The sequence below is a fragment of the Prionailurus viverrinus genome, chromosome C1 (assembly GCF_022837055.1).
Source record: "Prionailurus viverrinus isolate Anna chromosome C1, UM_Priviv_1.0, whole genome shotgun sequence".
NCBI classification, from domain to species: Eukaryota; Metazoa; Chordata; class Mammalia; order Carnivora; family Felidae; genus Prionailurus; species Prionailurus viverrinus.
Genome location: NC_062568.1, coordinates 214,090,940 through 214,105,229, shown reverse-complemented (window position 1 = coordinate 214,105,229; position 14,290 = coordinate 214,090,940). Strand labels below are relative to the sequence as shown.

General features: G+C 61.0%; 1 protein-coding gene across 2 annotated transcripts; it reads right to left on the bottom strand.

The window, feature by feature from the left end:
- Nucleotides 1-12,238: 12,238 nt before the first annotated feature.
- Nucleotides 12,239-13,922, bottom strand: AURKAIP1 (aurora kinase A interacting protein 1). 2 transcript variants are annotated; one of them, XM_047869179.1, is made up of 4 exons: nucleotides 13,766-13,922; nucleotides 13,275-13,364; nucleotides 12,504-12,949; nucleotides 12,239-12,406 (listed from the first exon to the last, which is right to left on the bottom strand). In XM_047869179.1, exons 2-4 carry the CDS (start codon nucleotides 13,324-13,326, stop codon nucleotides 12,305-12,307), a joined length of 600 nt encoding a protein of 199 aa, XP_047725135.1. In that variant the 5' UTR covers nucleotides 13,327-13,364; nucleotides 13,766-13,922; the 3' UTR covers nucleotides 12,239-12,304. The 2 variants fall into 2 exon arrangements, with proteins under 2 accessions (XP_047725135.1, XP_047725136.1); XM_047869180.1 differs by lacking the exon at nucleotides 13,766-13,922 and adding an exon at nucleotides 13,606-13,759.
- Between the last annotated feature and the right edge of the window lie 368 nt (nucleotides 13,923-14,290).

The following is a 14,290-nucleotide window of genomic DNA, read 5'->3' as shown; positions in this document are numbered from 1 at the left end:
GAGGGAGACAGAAATGGCCCAGGGCTGGTCCCTCTGTCTAGGAGGGGACAAGGGGGTAGGGGGCAGCTCCAGCCCTGAGCCTGTGGGCGCCCTCCTGTTCCCAACAGGTTCCCTGGCCTCAGGCCCTGCACACTGAGGTCCAGCGGGGCCCTCGAGGTCTGGACTCAGCCCTCAGCTCGGCCCAAGTGCAGAAGTCTGAGGGGGCCGCCCCTGGGGGGAAGCTGACCCCCCACGCACCCTGGGCAAGAAGGGACAGAGGCAGTGGAGGGCTGCAAACCCCTTTCCCTGCCCTCTCTGCTTGAGGCCAGCAAAACCAAAGTCAGCGGCAAAGGGCCGCTGCCCACCCCTCCACCCCCGCTCTTGGCAGGAAATAGCCACAGATGAGAGCAGAGAGCCAGCAGGCCACGTGCCCCTCCCCCGGCAGAGGCTTGAGGCCTCCTGCTCCTTCACGAGTGCCTGTGGGTTGCTCATTTCCCGGTGTCGCCCGCACTCCGTTTTCCCTCGGGAAGGGAAGGGACCCGACCAGGACAAAACAAACCCACGGACATCACCTTGGTCCCACCCTGAACTCTGGCCAATCCCCCAGCCAGCCCAGAGGCCCAGACCCACCGCCCCTCTCCTCGGAGGCGTGGCTGGACGAGGCCGGGGTCAGTCACTCAGCCTGACAGACTCAGCTTCTGCCTCTTCCTCCCGAGGACTCAGACATTCCAGGCAGCCGGGCTCACTGGGAGGAGAAACCACAGGCACTCAGAGACGCCACCAGCCACAACCAGACACAGAGACACGTGCTCACACCCACCAATAATGTCACGCAACAAATATTTGCTGAGCGCCTACTGTGTGCCAGGGCACTGCGAGTTGCTGGAGGGAGGCAGACGGACGGCAGGTCCGCCCACTGACAAATAAGGTTGTTTTCATCTCTGGGAGAAGTGCTGTCTGGAGACGAAAACGGGGCAGGGTCTTCCTCCGTGGGACTGACCGGGATGGCCTCTGATGCAGGGACACCCACAGGTAAATGTCCTTCCAGGCGGGCGGCGCCTGGGGAACCACCTCCCAGGGGAGAGAGCAGCGCCTCGCACAGGGAGGTCCGTGAGGGCTGCAGTCTGGCTCTCGTGGGGGGGCCCGCAGGGTCTAAGTGAGGAGGGTGTGGTCCAGACGGCTCAGGGCTGGGAGGATTGACGTGAACACACAAGGAAAACAGCCCTGCCGGGGCCAGGTGGTGTGCCGAGCTGTGAGGCTCGGTCCCCCCGTGTCCTGTCTCCCTCAGCGTGGGCAGGAGCGGCGACAAGGCTGGAAGAGTCCTTTGCACCCACGTGACAACATGCTGGGATGTCACTGTCTGCCGGTCGCCATCACGGCCGGCCGGCGCGTGAAAGGGCCCTTGGAGGGGACCGCGGGGCTGCCCCCAGGCAACCAGCCGAGAAGAAAATGGACCTCAGTCCTGCAGCGTCCCCGGAATGATCGCGGGGGAGGACGCCGAGGGCCCAGAAGCCACGTATCCGGGCGTGTGGGCCATGGGAGCTGTGTGACGAGTCTCCTGTGCCACGCCGCTAACCTGTGGCCGCGCGCGGTACAGCACTGGACGGCCAAGGCAGCGGGCTCCCGGCACAGAGCGGGGGCAGGGCCTACGGCAGCACGAGGCACAAGTTTCACAAGGAAAAGCAACTGGTGTCCAGTCTGGGACTGGCCGCTGGCCGCAGGGATGGTGCGGGCAGGCCCCAAGGCTGCTCGGGAGCTGCGTCCACGTGTGAGCGACACAAGCTCTCCCAGCGCCACGGCCAGCCTCTGCCGGTTCTGACCAGCTCCGGGGAGGGGCCGCTTGCATGTGTGCTGGTCCCTCCCCCCGAGGCGCAGCGGTTTGCCACACGGTCACGTCTCACGCCACGAGGGAGGCAGTAGACTCGCACAGCCTGGGCGCGTCCCTCAGGAGAGCCGGTGACCCCGAGGAACAGACCGTGAGCTGCCTTCTCGTGAGGACCGTGGGCCGGATGGCCCGCCAAGACGGGGCTGGGACATCGTCCAGGCATCGAGACACCGTGATCTGAAAATACAGACAAACTATGGAAATACAGAAACCTGGCTTCAGGGAGCAGCCAACGCTTTCGTCCCGAGAAAATGTCAAGCGACCAGGACCACAGATTTTACTAGTCACGGTCGGCCCCCCGATCAGCGGTTTCCTGGCGTGGCATCGTTAGTGGGGGGCTGTCCTCGCTCGGCTTCCTTGGTCTGTGGCGGCCCTGCCAACCAGCTGATGATGCGCAGAAGCCTATTTACTCTATGGTTTGTAAGCCTCGGGCTCCTGGGCCACGTCCGTAAACGGCGTCTCCTGTCGTGCTGGGATCGTTTCTGTACTGTCCTCACAGGCCATCAGTTTTGAAGCCAGGAACCAAGAACCGATGATCTGGTTCTAGCGGATTCCGCCTGCGGCGCCTCTGACTGTGGGGGTGACCTCCGCCTGCGAGATCCCCATGTCCCCCCACATCTCCAGCTTGCCGGGAAGGGACGCTCCGTCCTTGGGGACGGCTGGGCAGGCAGGCTGCGGAGCGGCCTCCGGGCCAGTGTCCTGAGAGGCCCCACGGAGCGTTGCTCCCGCACGCAGTGCGTGTCCCGGCTCCTCGAGGACATGGCTGCTTCCCGTGCCCACCCGAGGGCAATAGATCTGCCTTTAAATGTGACATGGCCACCACCATCCCGTCCCCCAGGACAGGCCGTGGGGCCACGCACGCGAGCCCTGTGCACATCTCCGCTCTGCACTGGGTGTCGGGCTCTCCCTTGTGTCCGGCTGGGCTGGGTGGGCCGGTGGCGTCGTGCCCATGGCGCACGGTCCCTCGGCCATCCTGAAGCCTTGACTTGACCACGGCGATCTTCCTGGAGTGCTCTCAACAGGGACACCGGCGCCCGCCTCCCTCTGCATTGCCCGCCGTGGGCTCCGCAGCCTGGGGGGCTCCCATCGCTGCGTGTGCCCAGCACCCCCACCTGCACCCACAGCCGGGGCCGCCGCTCACTCTGCTTCGTCATGGGGACCTGGGGCTAAGCTGAATGTGTTCCCAGGCCGTCTGCTTTGAGCTTTGGTAGGGACCAGCCTGACACTGAAAGGAGAGGCCCCAAAGAGGCTGAGTCTGGATGCGACGGATGCTCTTCCTCATCCAGAGAGGAAGCAGCTGGTGCAGGGGGGCCCCGGAGCCCCGATGTGGCCCCCGGGGACAGCGTGGCTCGGGTCCCCGGCTGTGGTCATATGACAGCTTGTCCAAGGAGGCTGTCTCGTACGGCATCGCCAGCCAAGAGTCCCTGAAACAGCCTGTCAGAAACGGGCCCTCTTGATCCTTCTTGCAGAAAAATCCGTGTCAGATTTGCAGTTGGCAGCAGGGAAGTGTGAGGAGAGCAGGAAGCCTCGCAGCTGACGGGGCGGCCGGCGCATCCGAAGGTCAGAGAGCGGAGCCCGTCTTCAGCTGTAACGCACCTTCCAAGGATTTGATCAACAATCACTCTGAGAGCAAGAACCGATGACGAGCTTGGAGGGCACGAGAAACTGCCAGGGGCTTCCTGCTCACCTCACGGGGTCCTGATTGTCACTGACGGGCAAGGGCACCAAAACACGCTTACCGTGCGGGTCCTACCCGTGGGCGTGAACATGCGACGTTGCTCAAACGTAGCAATAATGATGGCATTCCTTTTTTTTTTTTTTTAATCTATTTATTTATTTATTTATTTTTATTTATTTATTTTTAATGTTTTATTTATTTTTGAGAAACAGAAAGAGCATGAGCAGGGGAGGGGCAGCGAGAGAGAGACACAGAATCCGAAGCAGGCTCCAGGCTCTGAGCTGTCAGTGCAGAGCCTGACGCGGGGCTCGAACCCACGAACCGTGAGATCATGACCTGAGCCCAAGTCGGACACTTAGCCGACGGAGCCGCCCAGGCGCCCCATTTTCTCTTTATTATGTACACACGTTCTCAGTTTAACAACATTCCTTTACCTTTGTGTGAGTGCACGTACACAGACATTTATATTGTAGATAACATATTTAAACTGTCAGCTTCAGGTTATCTGCACTCAAGTGCGTATGCAACACAGCACAAATACCACATTGACTTTACCATCCAGAGAACACATAATGCGAAAAGAACAAATGTTTTTATATCGTGATCACTATTTCTGTAGTCTCGATCTTTGGGAATTCCAATATATATCCAGATATTTCTTATAGCCTTTGATGCATAACAAACCACCTTAAAACTACAACATGAGGCTGAGTAGGGGGCCCAGGGGATTTCTTAAGAGCAAGAGAGCCCTGCTGTACGTTACCGTGATGGTGCATAAGTGACACTGTGTGTTTACTGAGACCCAAGGAACCACACAGTTCTCAGTGAACCTCAAGACAGACACATTTTTAAAAACTCGTTTAGGAAGTTGGGAGAATCAGAAAGTGACAGAAACAAGCAAGCAAAGGACATTAGGAGTGAAAGGAGCTCAGTGGAGGGGGTGGAGTGGAGGGGGAGGGGAGGAGGTGGGGGAGGGGAGGGGAGGGGAGGGGGAGGGGAGGGGAGGGACTGGGGGTGGGCAGCGCTGGCCTAAGTTAAGGTAAGAGTCTGCACTACCACACGAGAGGAAGTGCACACAGCCCCGCCCTCGAGCCGACAGAGCTGTCCCCTGCGGGTTAGGGTCAGGGTTACCCGTTCCGATGTGTACAATGAGGCAAGCGGGTGGTGGCGGCCAGTGGCGGCCGGGTCCGTCACTACTTGGGGGCTAAGGAAGGAGAGGAGGCTCCAATGAGCCGTGTGGCCGTGGATTACTGCCGGGAGACGCCTGTATCAGCTCATGTCCCGAGTGGTGTGCACACAGGTGCATATGTGAAGCATAGAGCTGTGTCTACACGTGGGTCAGTACACATACTCGCATTTTCTAGCTCTGCGTTCGGGAGGCAGCAAGCCCACCCCTTAGATCCTGGTCCCTAAGACCATTTTCCAACAAAGGAATCGGGGTTCCTTGAAGAAATGGCTTATTTTAGGACTGGGGGAGGAAATACACGAGATAAGCCTGGAGAACCCGTGGTGCCAAAAAGCAAGCAAGTGCTAACGAACAAACAAGAATGATGGGGTGTGTCAAAGGGCACGGGAGCCAAAGCTGGGACCGGTGCGGCAAGAAAGTCAGTCAAGTTTTGTTGCATCGTCATCCAAATAGAAAGACAGCATCCCCGCGTCCATGCTGATTTTTTTTTTAATTTTTTTTTTTAACGTTTATTTATTTTTGAGACAGAGAGAGACAGAGCATGAACGGGGGAGGGTCAGAGAGAGGGAGACACAGAATCTGAAACAGGCTCCAGGCTCTGAGCGGTCAGCACAGAGCCCGACGCGGGGCCTGAACTCACGGACCGTGAGATCATGACCTGAGCCGAAGTCGGCCGCTTAACCGACTGAGCCACCCAGGCGCCCGCCCCCATGCTGGTTGAACAAAGGCAGGAGAGTCCCAGATCATTTATGCGGCCAAAGCAGAAAGTAGCTTGCAGGGGCCCAGCCCTCACCACACGGCGTGGTGCGGGAGGGATCCGACCTGTGTCCGTGATCTCCTGCTCACGCTTCTGCGGGTCAGGAATTCCGGCAGGACAGCTTGTCTGCCCCACGTGGCGCTGGGAGGGATGGTGTGACCGGGGCTGGAGGGTCCGGACGGCTTCATTCTGGCCCCTGGGGCCTCAGAGGGGGCATCGGCTGGATCTTCTCTCCACGGGGCCCCGTCTCTCTCTACGTGGCCCTCTGTCCATGGGGCCCCTTCTCTCCGCTCACCTGGGTCTCAGCAACCTGGCCCAGGCCTCCTTCCGCTGACGGAAGCTGCCGGGCCCCCAAGGCCCAGGCTCGGCAGCTTCCACGCTGGGGCCAGAGCAGGTCACGCGGAGGGAGGCAGACGCCACTTTCGGCAGAACGAGCAACAGAGTCACGATGCCCAGCAGCATGTGTGCAGGGAAGGGGACACTGTTGTGACATCGTCAAGATAATGTACCACGGGACGTGAGAGACACGTGGCATAATGAAGTGCAAATAATTCAGAGCACTGGCGTTTACAAGACATGTTTAGTGATAGAGAGCACTTATTTTCATAGGATATAAACATACATATGTACGTTTACATGACCGTAAATAAATAACAAGTTTTATTTATTTTGAGAAAGAGAGAGAGAGAGAGAGCAGGGGAGGGGCAGAGAGAGAGACACACACAGAATCCGAAGCAGGTTCCAGGCTCCAAGCCGTCAGCACAGAGCCCGACTCAGGGCTCGAACTCACAGACCTTGAGATCATGACCTGAGCCGAAGTTGGCCACTTAAACCAACTGAGCCACCCAGGCACCCCCGGGACATACTTACAATGAAAATTATTTGGGGGGGCCTGGGTGGCTCAGTCGGCTAAGCGCCCGACTCCTGATTTCAGCTCAGGTCATGACCTTGCGGGTTTGTGAGTTTGAGCCCTGCATCGGGCTCTGCGCTGATAACGGGGAGCCTGCTTGGGATTCTCTGTCCCCGCTCTCTCTGCCCCTCCTTCACTCTCTCTCTCTCTCAAAATAAAAAAAAAAAAATCTAAAAGCCACCAATTTGAAGTTATGACAACAAACACCAAAAGAATCATCTAAGGGGCTACAGTGGCCTCCGGGCAGGTGGTGTGGTAGTTTCCATAAGCACCGTTGAACTATTGAACTACTCAGGCACATGCGAGCATAACCTCCGTAAAAATATTTTAAAATTAAATTTTAGAGTCAGGTAGACTGGCAGCTGGGTCACGGATGCTTCTTCGCCACCTGTAGGCAGGTTGACCCCTGTACTTGGGCCCTCGGAAAACAGGCGCATCACGGGTCTGCTGTGAAAGGAAGTCACTCCCGTCAAGAACCAGCACAACACCTGTGGTGCAGGGAATCCGCTCGCGTGCCAATTCTTACCACTCGTTTTTACGTATTTTTACCTTTCTTAATGTTTTGTTAGAGAGAGAGAGAGAAGGAGGGAGGGAGCACAATCGGGGGAGGGGCAGAGAGCGAAGGAGACAGAATTCAAAGCAGACTCCACACTGTCAGCGCAAAGCCATTCGTGGGGCCCAAACCCACGGACCGTGAGATCGTGACTTGAGCCAAAGTCAGACACTCAACCGACTGAGTCACCCAGGCGCCCCCCTACTAATTTTAAAAAAAAACATGATCCCTACTGTATGATCCATCTCCCACGCACCCTCAGAAGGACGTGGTCCAGGAGAAGGGAGGAAACCTGGAAAGACGGGAACGTGGCGTCCCCGAAGGGGTCCCAGACAGAGGCGCCAGGAGGGCGGCTCCATGTGAACAATTCCTTGAGGGCTTTGGGCCAAACTGAGACTCCAGGTAAATAGAAAGAAAAACACGCAACAACAAAACCGGACAAGAAATAGCGGCACGAGAAAGGACACGTGATCTTGCCGAGTCGAGGGGCCGCGGGAGCGCGGGAGGCTGGGTCGCAGCCGCACCGGGAGGCGCAGGAATGCAGGGCCGTGGGTGCCCTTCCGCGATGGCCTCAGGGCGGGTGAGGCAGTGGGCGCCGCTTTGTCCTCAGCTTGGTACGACAGCTTCACCCGCAGCTACAATCTTACTGGGCTGTGGGTGTTGGGGTGGCCGTGACACAGGGCGGAGCAGCCAGCGGGACCGAGTTAATTCTCCAAGGGAGGAGAGGGGCCGGACGTCAGGCGAAATGTTGGCTCCGAGCTTCTGTAGGGCTGGGCCTTTTAAGGGGTTTTAAGGGTGTGAGAAGGTTGCCTGGCTGTGCCCTTGGGGTGTGTGTGGAGGGGGCCGACTCCGGTCCAGAGGACAGCAAGAGATGGCAGTTTTCTCCAGGGGCTGTGTCCTGGGCGGTGTCCTTCTCCAGGGTCTATGTCCTAGGCTGTGTCCTTCTCCAGGGGCTCTGTCCTGGGCTGTATCCAGGATGTGGGCTGTGGCCCAGCAGGAGAAAAATATGTTTTGCAGGGGCGCCTGGGTGGCTCAGTTGGTTGATCATCTGACTCTTGATTTCGACTCAGGTCATGATCCCAGGGTTGTAGGATTGAGCCCCACACTGGGCTCCATGCCAAGCGTGGAGCCTGCTTAAGATTCTCTCCCCTGCCCACCCCCCACCCACCCACCCCCACTTCTGCCCCTCTCACCAGCTCTCTCTCTCAAATAAAATTAAAACAACAATGTTTTGTAGTTGGGGTCTGTTTTCTGAGAATGCAGAGCATCACGACCTGGAGAAACCCAGTTAGGGCCAAGTGCAGACGACCGTCAGTTTTGTCTGTAAGCTTGACTGGGGAGGGGGCTTTGAATAGACCCCTTTCAGCTGAAAAGCTAAAGAATAAAATTCAACTGTAAATACAAAATAATAAAACCAACAAGACCGGTCAAAGTGAATGGGCTCCTCTTGAAGGAGGGGAGGGGCCCAGAGCCCGTCCGACCCGGCCCCCCCTGGTCTGGGCGCAGAGGACCCAGTGGTTACCTGACCCCCCTCGGCTGGCACAGGTGGTGGACAGGAGGCCCCTGTCCATGAGACGGTCTCGCTGGCCTCGGGGACCCCCTTCCACCCGCAGCAGACCTTGGGCTGCTGGGCTCTGCTTCTCCCGCACCGCACGTCATCTGCGGCAGGGTGAGGCCAGCCTGGGGACAAGGATGTGGGGCGCGGAGTGCCGGGTCCCAGGGCACTCACCCGTGTCCAGCTGTAGCTGACCCCTGTGTTCCCGAATCTGCCGGGCCGACGCACCCTCCACAAGATGCAGGCATTATGAATGCCACCTGGTGACCCCGCTCGACCCCGGTCTTGGCCACGTTCTAGAGGTTGCACCCGGCCTGAGGCCTCCCCTCCCCTCCCCTCAGCCTCGGCCTCAGGGAGCCCTGACAGCCCTGTGGCTGGCCCCCACGCTCCCAGAGCCACTCCCCTGCCCGTGGCTCATCTGGGAGTCGTGTTCAGGGCTTCCTTCCCCTGCACATCCGGGAGTGGTCCTCAACACACGCAGGCATAGAGGCCCCCCCACACCCCCTCCGAGACCCCCAAGCCTCAGGATGCTGCTCAGACTCCACCCCCGGAAGTGGCCAAGTCCCAGCCTCCCTGGACTCTAGGCCCGGCTCTAGCATTTAGCCCTTGTGTGACCCAATGCCCTGGGGCAGTTTCCTCATTCAAATGGCCCTGTGAGGCTGAGGTCAGCAGTGGACAGAATTTGATGGGGGCACGGGCTGGCCTCTGGGCGCCAAGCTGGGTGGTGGGAGTTGTCACCCTCTGGCCCCCACCTGAGGCCAACTCCACACCCAGGTCTGGACTCCTTGGCCCCATCCCAGGGGCCATAGCTCAAGAACCCTTTAAGAGCTTTTCCCAAAACTCGGCCCCCGAGAGGAATGTTCCCTCCCACCCCTGTCCACCTGGGTTCCAGAGACCTTCCTCACCAAGCTCAGCTGACCATAGCCAGGCCAGGGAACAGGCCTCGCTCTCAGCCTGTCACCCTCACCAGTCTGCACACTCCTCGTGGACAGCGGGGAGTACAGCCATTCCCAGCTCAGGGCCCCCGCACATACGCACGCTGTCTCCTGTGCATCTGCTGTGAACGGGCCACAACCCGCCCTCCCAGGACCCAGCATCCAGCCTCAGCATCCTCCCCCGGGGCCTGAGCCTGCCTCAGGCTCCTTCCTTGGCCCACCGTGTAGGCAGGAACACCCAGGCAAGACACCGGCCGTGCCCCAGACACGGAGCAGCAGAGTGGCAAGGCACAAGGGATGAGTTCAGAGATGCCTCCACGTTGGGCCCAAGAGGCAGGGCCCCGGCGAGGGCCTAAGAACACCGCCAGTAGCTCTGGCCCTGGCTGGGGCCGCCTCTGGCCAGAACCCAAGCCCTAGGCAGTGCTGGGAGAGGCTGGAGTGAGGGACAGGAGGGGTATTCTGCCACGCCCATCTGCAGGGTGGAGGTGCCCGGGGCCAGCAGGGAGGAGTTGCACATCCCCGCAGGCTGGGGGCAGGGTGGAGGCCCCACGGGGAAGAGGGAAGGGGCAGAGTCTCTCATAGTCTGGGAGGAACTGCAAAGATAAAAATAAAATCACCAAAATTGCCTCCTGAGGCCGCGGTCGGGGCCCAAAGAGGTCCGAGCCACGGGCAGGAGGGGTTGTGCACATGTGCAGCCCAGGCAGTGGCAGGGAGAGAAGGGAGCAGGGGCTGGGGGGGGGGGGGGGCTCACGAGGGAACCCAAAGGCATGAGTGACACCTGGAGCGGAGGTCTCAACCACAGTCCCACTGATGTTTTACTCTCCAGCAGGGGCTGCCCCATGCGCTCACTTAACAGCTTTCCCGGCCCCTGCCCCCTGCTGGCAGTACCCCACGCATGGGACAACCAGGTGTGGCCAGGTGCCCTACCTCCAGGGGACCCCCCCAGCTGGCACCCACCGCAGGTGGAAGAGGTAGGAGCAGGTGCCCCGGGTGCCGGGGCCCTGTGGTGCTCTGCCAGCTGCCGGCCTCCAGGAGCCTGGGTCTGTGGCTTCCTGCACGGGCCAGCCAGTCACACCTCCTGGAACCACTGCGCAGCCAAGCTCCTGACAGGGGCTTTGTCTCCAGATGGCAGATCAACTTAGTATCCCGGTGCCTCTCTCACCGGCCGGGGAGGAGTGGAGTAAACCGCAGGGCAGCTACCGCGACTGGGTGGCCCAAGATCCGTGAGCACAGCAGCTGCTTGGCAGCCATGGGCACGGGCCAAGGGCACCACTGGCAAGCAGAGGCCCTGCTGGGAGACTGGGCGGATTGGAGCCCAGACTTGGCACTAACAGGGCATGGCCCCCTCCACCCCAGAAGGCTCCACCGCCGCGTCCTGGCACCTCTGACTGCCCCCACACCCCCAACATGGGGAAACCGAGACCCAGGAAGGATGCCTGTGATCCTAGCTGGGAGCCTTTCAGGGCCCCCCTGGGCCCTCTCAGGTGACTGGGCCGGCAGGGCGCTCTGGCTGCCCTGGTCCCAGCCCCGACCCCTGGGGGCTGCCAGGAGCCCGAATGCGGAATCAGGCCTGTACCCTCAATTGTGTAAGGTCCCCTCCAGATCACGGCCAGCTTCACCCTTCTCATCACCCACAATACACAGCAGTTCCACGAGCCGTCTCCCCTGACGGACAGAGACCCGGACAGGCCCAGCTGTTACCTGGCTGGCTGGCTGGCACGCACAGGGCAGGGGCCCACCTGGCTCGCTGAGACAACGTGGGGTGAGAAACACAATGCGGTCTGTTCCATCCCAGAGAAACTGCCGGGTAACCCACGCTCAAGCCCTCCCCGAGAGGTGCGTAATTTGCTGAGAACTCAAGCCCGGCCCCAGACACGTTTCTGGAACAAGGCGAGGAGTCCCTACAGCCCCGGTGAGAAGTGGTGTCGCCCTCCACGGGGTGGTGGGGATGGGGGGAGGACACCAGCCACCAGGGAGCGGGGCAGATGCTGAGAACCAGCCTCACCCGCATCCATGGCATTCCGGCCGGGCCCCCCTGCCCGCAGCCCAGCCCTTGCCAAGCCTGGACGCAGGGGCCCACAGGCTGCTACGGGTCCCCCCACCCGCTGTCGGAGATCATATGACCCTCCGCACCCAGGAGGAACCTGCAACCACTGGGGGCCACCTGCTCACGCTAACAGCGCCCTGTCCTCAGTGAGCCCCAACCCTCGGCCTGCCAGAGCACCTGCCTCCAACCATCCTTTCTTCATCAGCCCCCACTCAGGGTCCCGTGAGGTGCAGAGCCACGGAGCCCAAAGGAGACGAGGGGTCCCCAGCCCTAGCTAAGCAGGACAGCTCGGAGAGCCACTCGAGGCCCAGGCCTGTGGGACCTGCAGGGGACCAAGCTCCATCTCTGGGGACGCGGCCTGGCCCCCTCCCCCAGTCTTCCCAGTGAGGCCCTCCCTGCCCCGCCTTACAACCCAACCACACCCCACTCCGTCTGGACACCGCCCACCCCCCAGCATTGTCCCTTGGTACTCTTGCCATCGGTGTGTCCAGTAAGAGTCGGCCTCCCCCACTGAAACAGCCTTAAGGGCGGGGCTGGGCCTCTGCTTACAGCTGTTCTGGCAGCAACCGTTCCTAGGCAGGGGAGGCTGTCATTCCTGCAGGCTTGGCACCAGGAAGGGCCCTCGCCGGGAAGGAACCACCAGTCTGCACCCTGGGGCCCTTGTGCCTCCTAGAAAACCAGAGGCTGGCACCAGCATCGAACCTAAGACAGGTCACACTAGGCAGAAGAGGGTCCAGGGCAGTCGGGGACAGCTGCGTTCTCTGAACGTTTATTACAATGGGTCGTCAGCGGTAACGGGTGGGGGGAGGAGCACTAGAGTCATTTGCCCTTCAGGTAGATCTTGGGGGTCTGCCAGCCTGCAGGGGCTTCCTTCAAGCCTGCCTTCAGCCAGATGCGCCTCAGGTCTCTCTCGAACTTGATCTGCAAAGGCACAGGGAGGGACCGCTGACTGGTTTGTGGCACAGTCACGCATTCTCAGCCTCCTTGCCGGGCCCTAGGCTGAGAGGCCCACACTCACCTGCTTCCGTTTCAGGCGCCCTTCCCGGACCTTCCGCCGCAGGAACCGGGTCCTTTTGACCAGTTTGCGGTACTTGTGGTGATTCATCTTCCGCCGGCGGATCTTCAGTACATTTTTGCACTGCATCCGGGGTGCGTCCCAGGCCCCCACATCCCCCCGCTCAGCCCGTTCCCCCACTTGGCTAGGTGGACACTCATAGAGTCGGGCTGGAGCCACGGTCGCTGGGCCTCCAGCAGCTAGTCTGGGTAGGAGGTAGTGGGCGGTCAGCCAGCTCTCCAGGGGACTGACGGACATCTTTCTGGGGACCAGCATCTCCTCAAGCTCCAGCTGGAGCCCCCTGCCAGGGATGGAGGCAACTCCGCTTGGGCCTGTTGGCTGTGTGCTGTAGCAGGGCCGACAGGCACACCTGCCTAGCACCCCTGAGACGGGCCAGGGCCAACCGCAACCTGCAGGAAACACGATGGCACAGTTACCACTCAACCAGCCACACTAGACCTGAGCACGGCCAATCCCGCCTCACCGATTGGGCAGCAGAACTGTCTTCACAGACTAGGATGGCCTAGTATGCCCAGTGGAACTCCTGCTGGCTGTGCTCAGGCCCAGACTTCCCCTTTTTTGTTACTTGGATGTTTACAAGGGAGTCTGTGTGGCCAGGCCCCGGCCTCAAGCTGGTGAGGCTCTGCAGGTGGGGCAGTTCGGACTACCTAGCCCCACATTCCTAATCCAGGTGTGTATCCTGCCCATCTGCCCTGCCCCCACGGGGCCGCTTACCTGCCCGAGGAACAGCCCTAAGCAGCTGAGAAGTCAGGCGCACCAGGAACATGGTCTGTGGGCGGTGGCGGCCCCAGGTGCTCAGGGTGGCTGGAATATAGGTAGGTGAGCGTGGAGGTCACGCGGGAGTGGCGGGGAGGCGCCGGCAGCGGCCCCGGTCAGACCAGAACTCCCGGCACCCTCATCACCCTCTCCCACGATGAGGATGCCACTTCAAACAGGGCTCACTCCCTCAAACAGCCAGCCTGGGGCACAAACCCCGCTCCGCAGCTGCGCAGCTGGGGGCAGTCACAGACTCTCCCCGAGCCTCCGCTTCACCCCAGGGACCCACCAAGGGGGCGGAGTCGACGCTCGGAGGCACGGAAGCCGCGCGTCCCAGGCCCCGAGGCGGCGGTCCCCGTCCGGCCCCAGCCTCACCCGACCGCGACCCCCCGCAGCCTAGGGCTCGCGCCGAGCCTCCCCACACCTAACCCGGGTGGACTGAAACTGACCACTCTGCCGCCGAGTTTGGGCACTTCCGGTCCGTCCCTAAACCGGCCCTGAGCTCCGCAGGCAGCCGCCAGGCCGTACCCACTCCCAGCGCCCCCTGGCGGCGTCACGGCGTCCCGCTCCGCGTCGGCCCAGGTCCGGCCGGGCCCAGAAGGCAGCGGTTTCCGGCCAGAGGAGCGGCCTGCCCCGCCCACAGCCCGCAGGCTCCGCCCCTCTCTGACGTTGGCGAAAAACCACATTTCCCACAATCCCAAGGGATGCCCTGTGCGCCGGCTTGGCCCGACCTCGCTTTAGTTCCGGATTTACTTCCGCTTTACTTCCGGATGAGCCGGCGGCCTGGCATCGAGGGCGGGCGGAAGTGGCGTTGGCCCGGCGGCGGAAAGAGTTCTCTGGAAGACGGAAGTGACCCACTGGGGTTGTAAGCGAAGGGCCTCGGCCCCTCCTCCGTGGCCTGGGGAGTGGTCTCGCTGGGGGAGAGGGCGCCGTGCCGGGTGCTGGGGCAGAGCCTAGGCAGAGCCGGGGCGCCC

Coding starts and splice junctions, on each gene's coding strand:
- AURKAIP1 (XM_047869179.1), bottom strand. CDS start 13,326: ATGTTCCTGGTGCGCCTGACTTCTCAGCTGCTTAGGGCTGTTCCTCGG. Junction 12,950..13,274: donor TAGGGCTGTTCCTCGGGCAG/GTAAGCGGCCCC, acceptor TGTTTCCTGCAG/GTTGCGGTTGGCCCTGGCCC. Junction 12,407..12,503: donor GGCGCCTGAAACGGAAGCAG/GTGAGTGTGGGC, acceptor GTGCCTTTGCAG/ATCAAGTTCGAGAGAGACCT.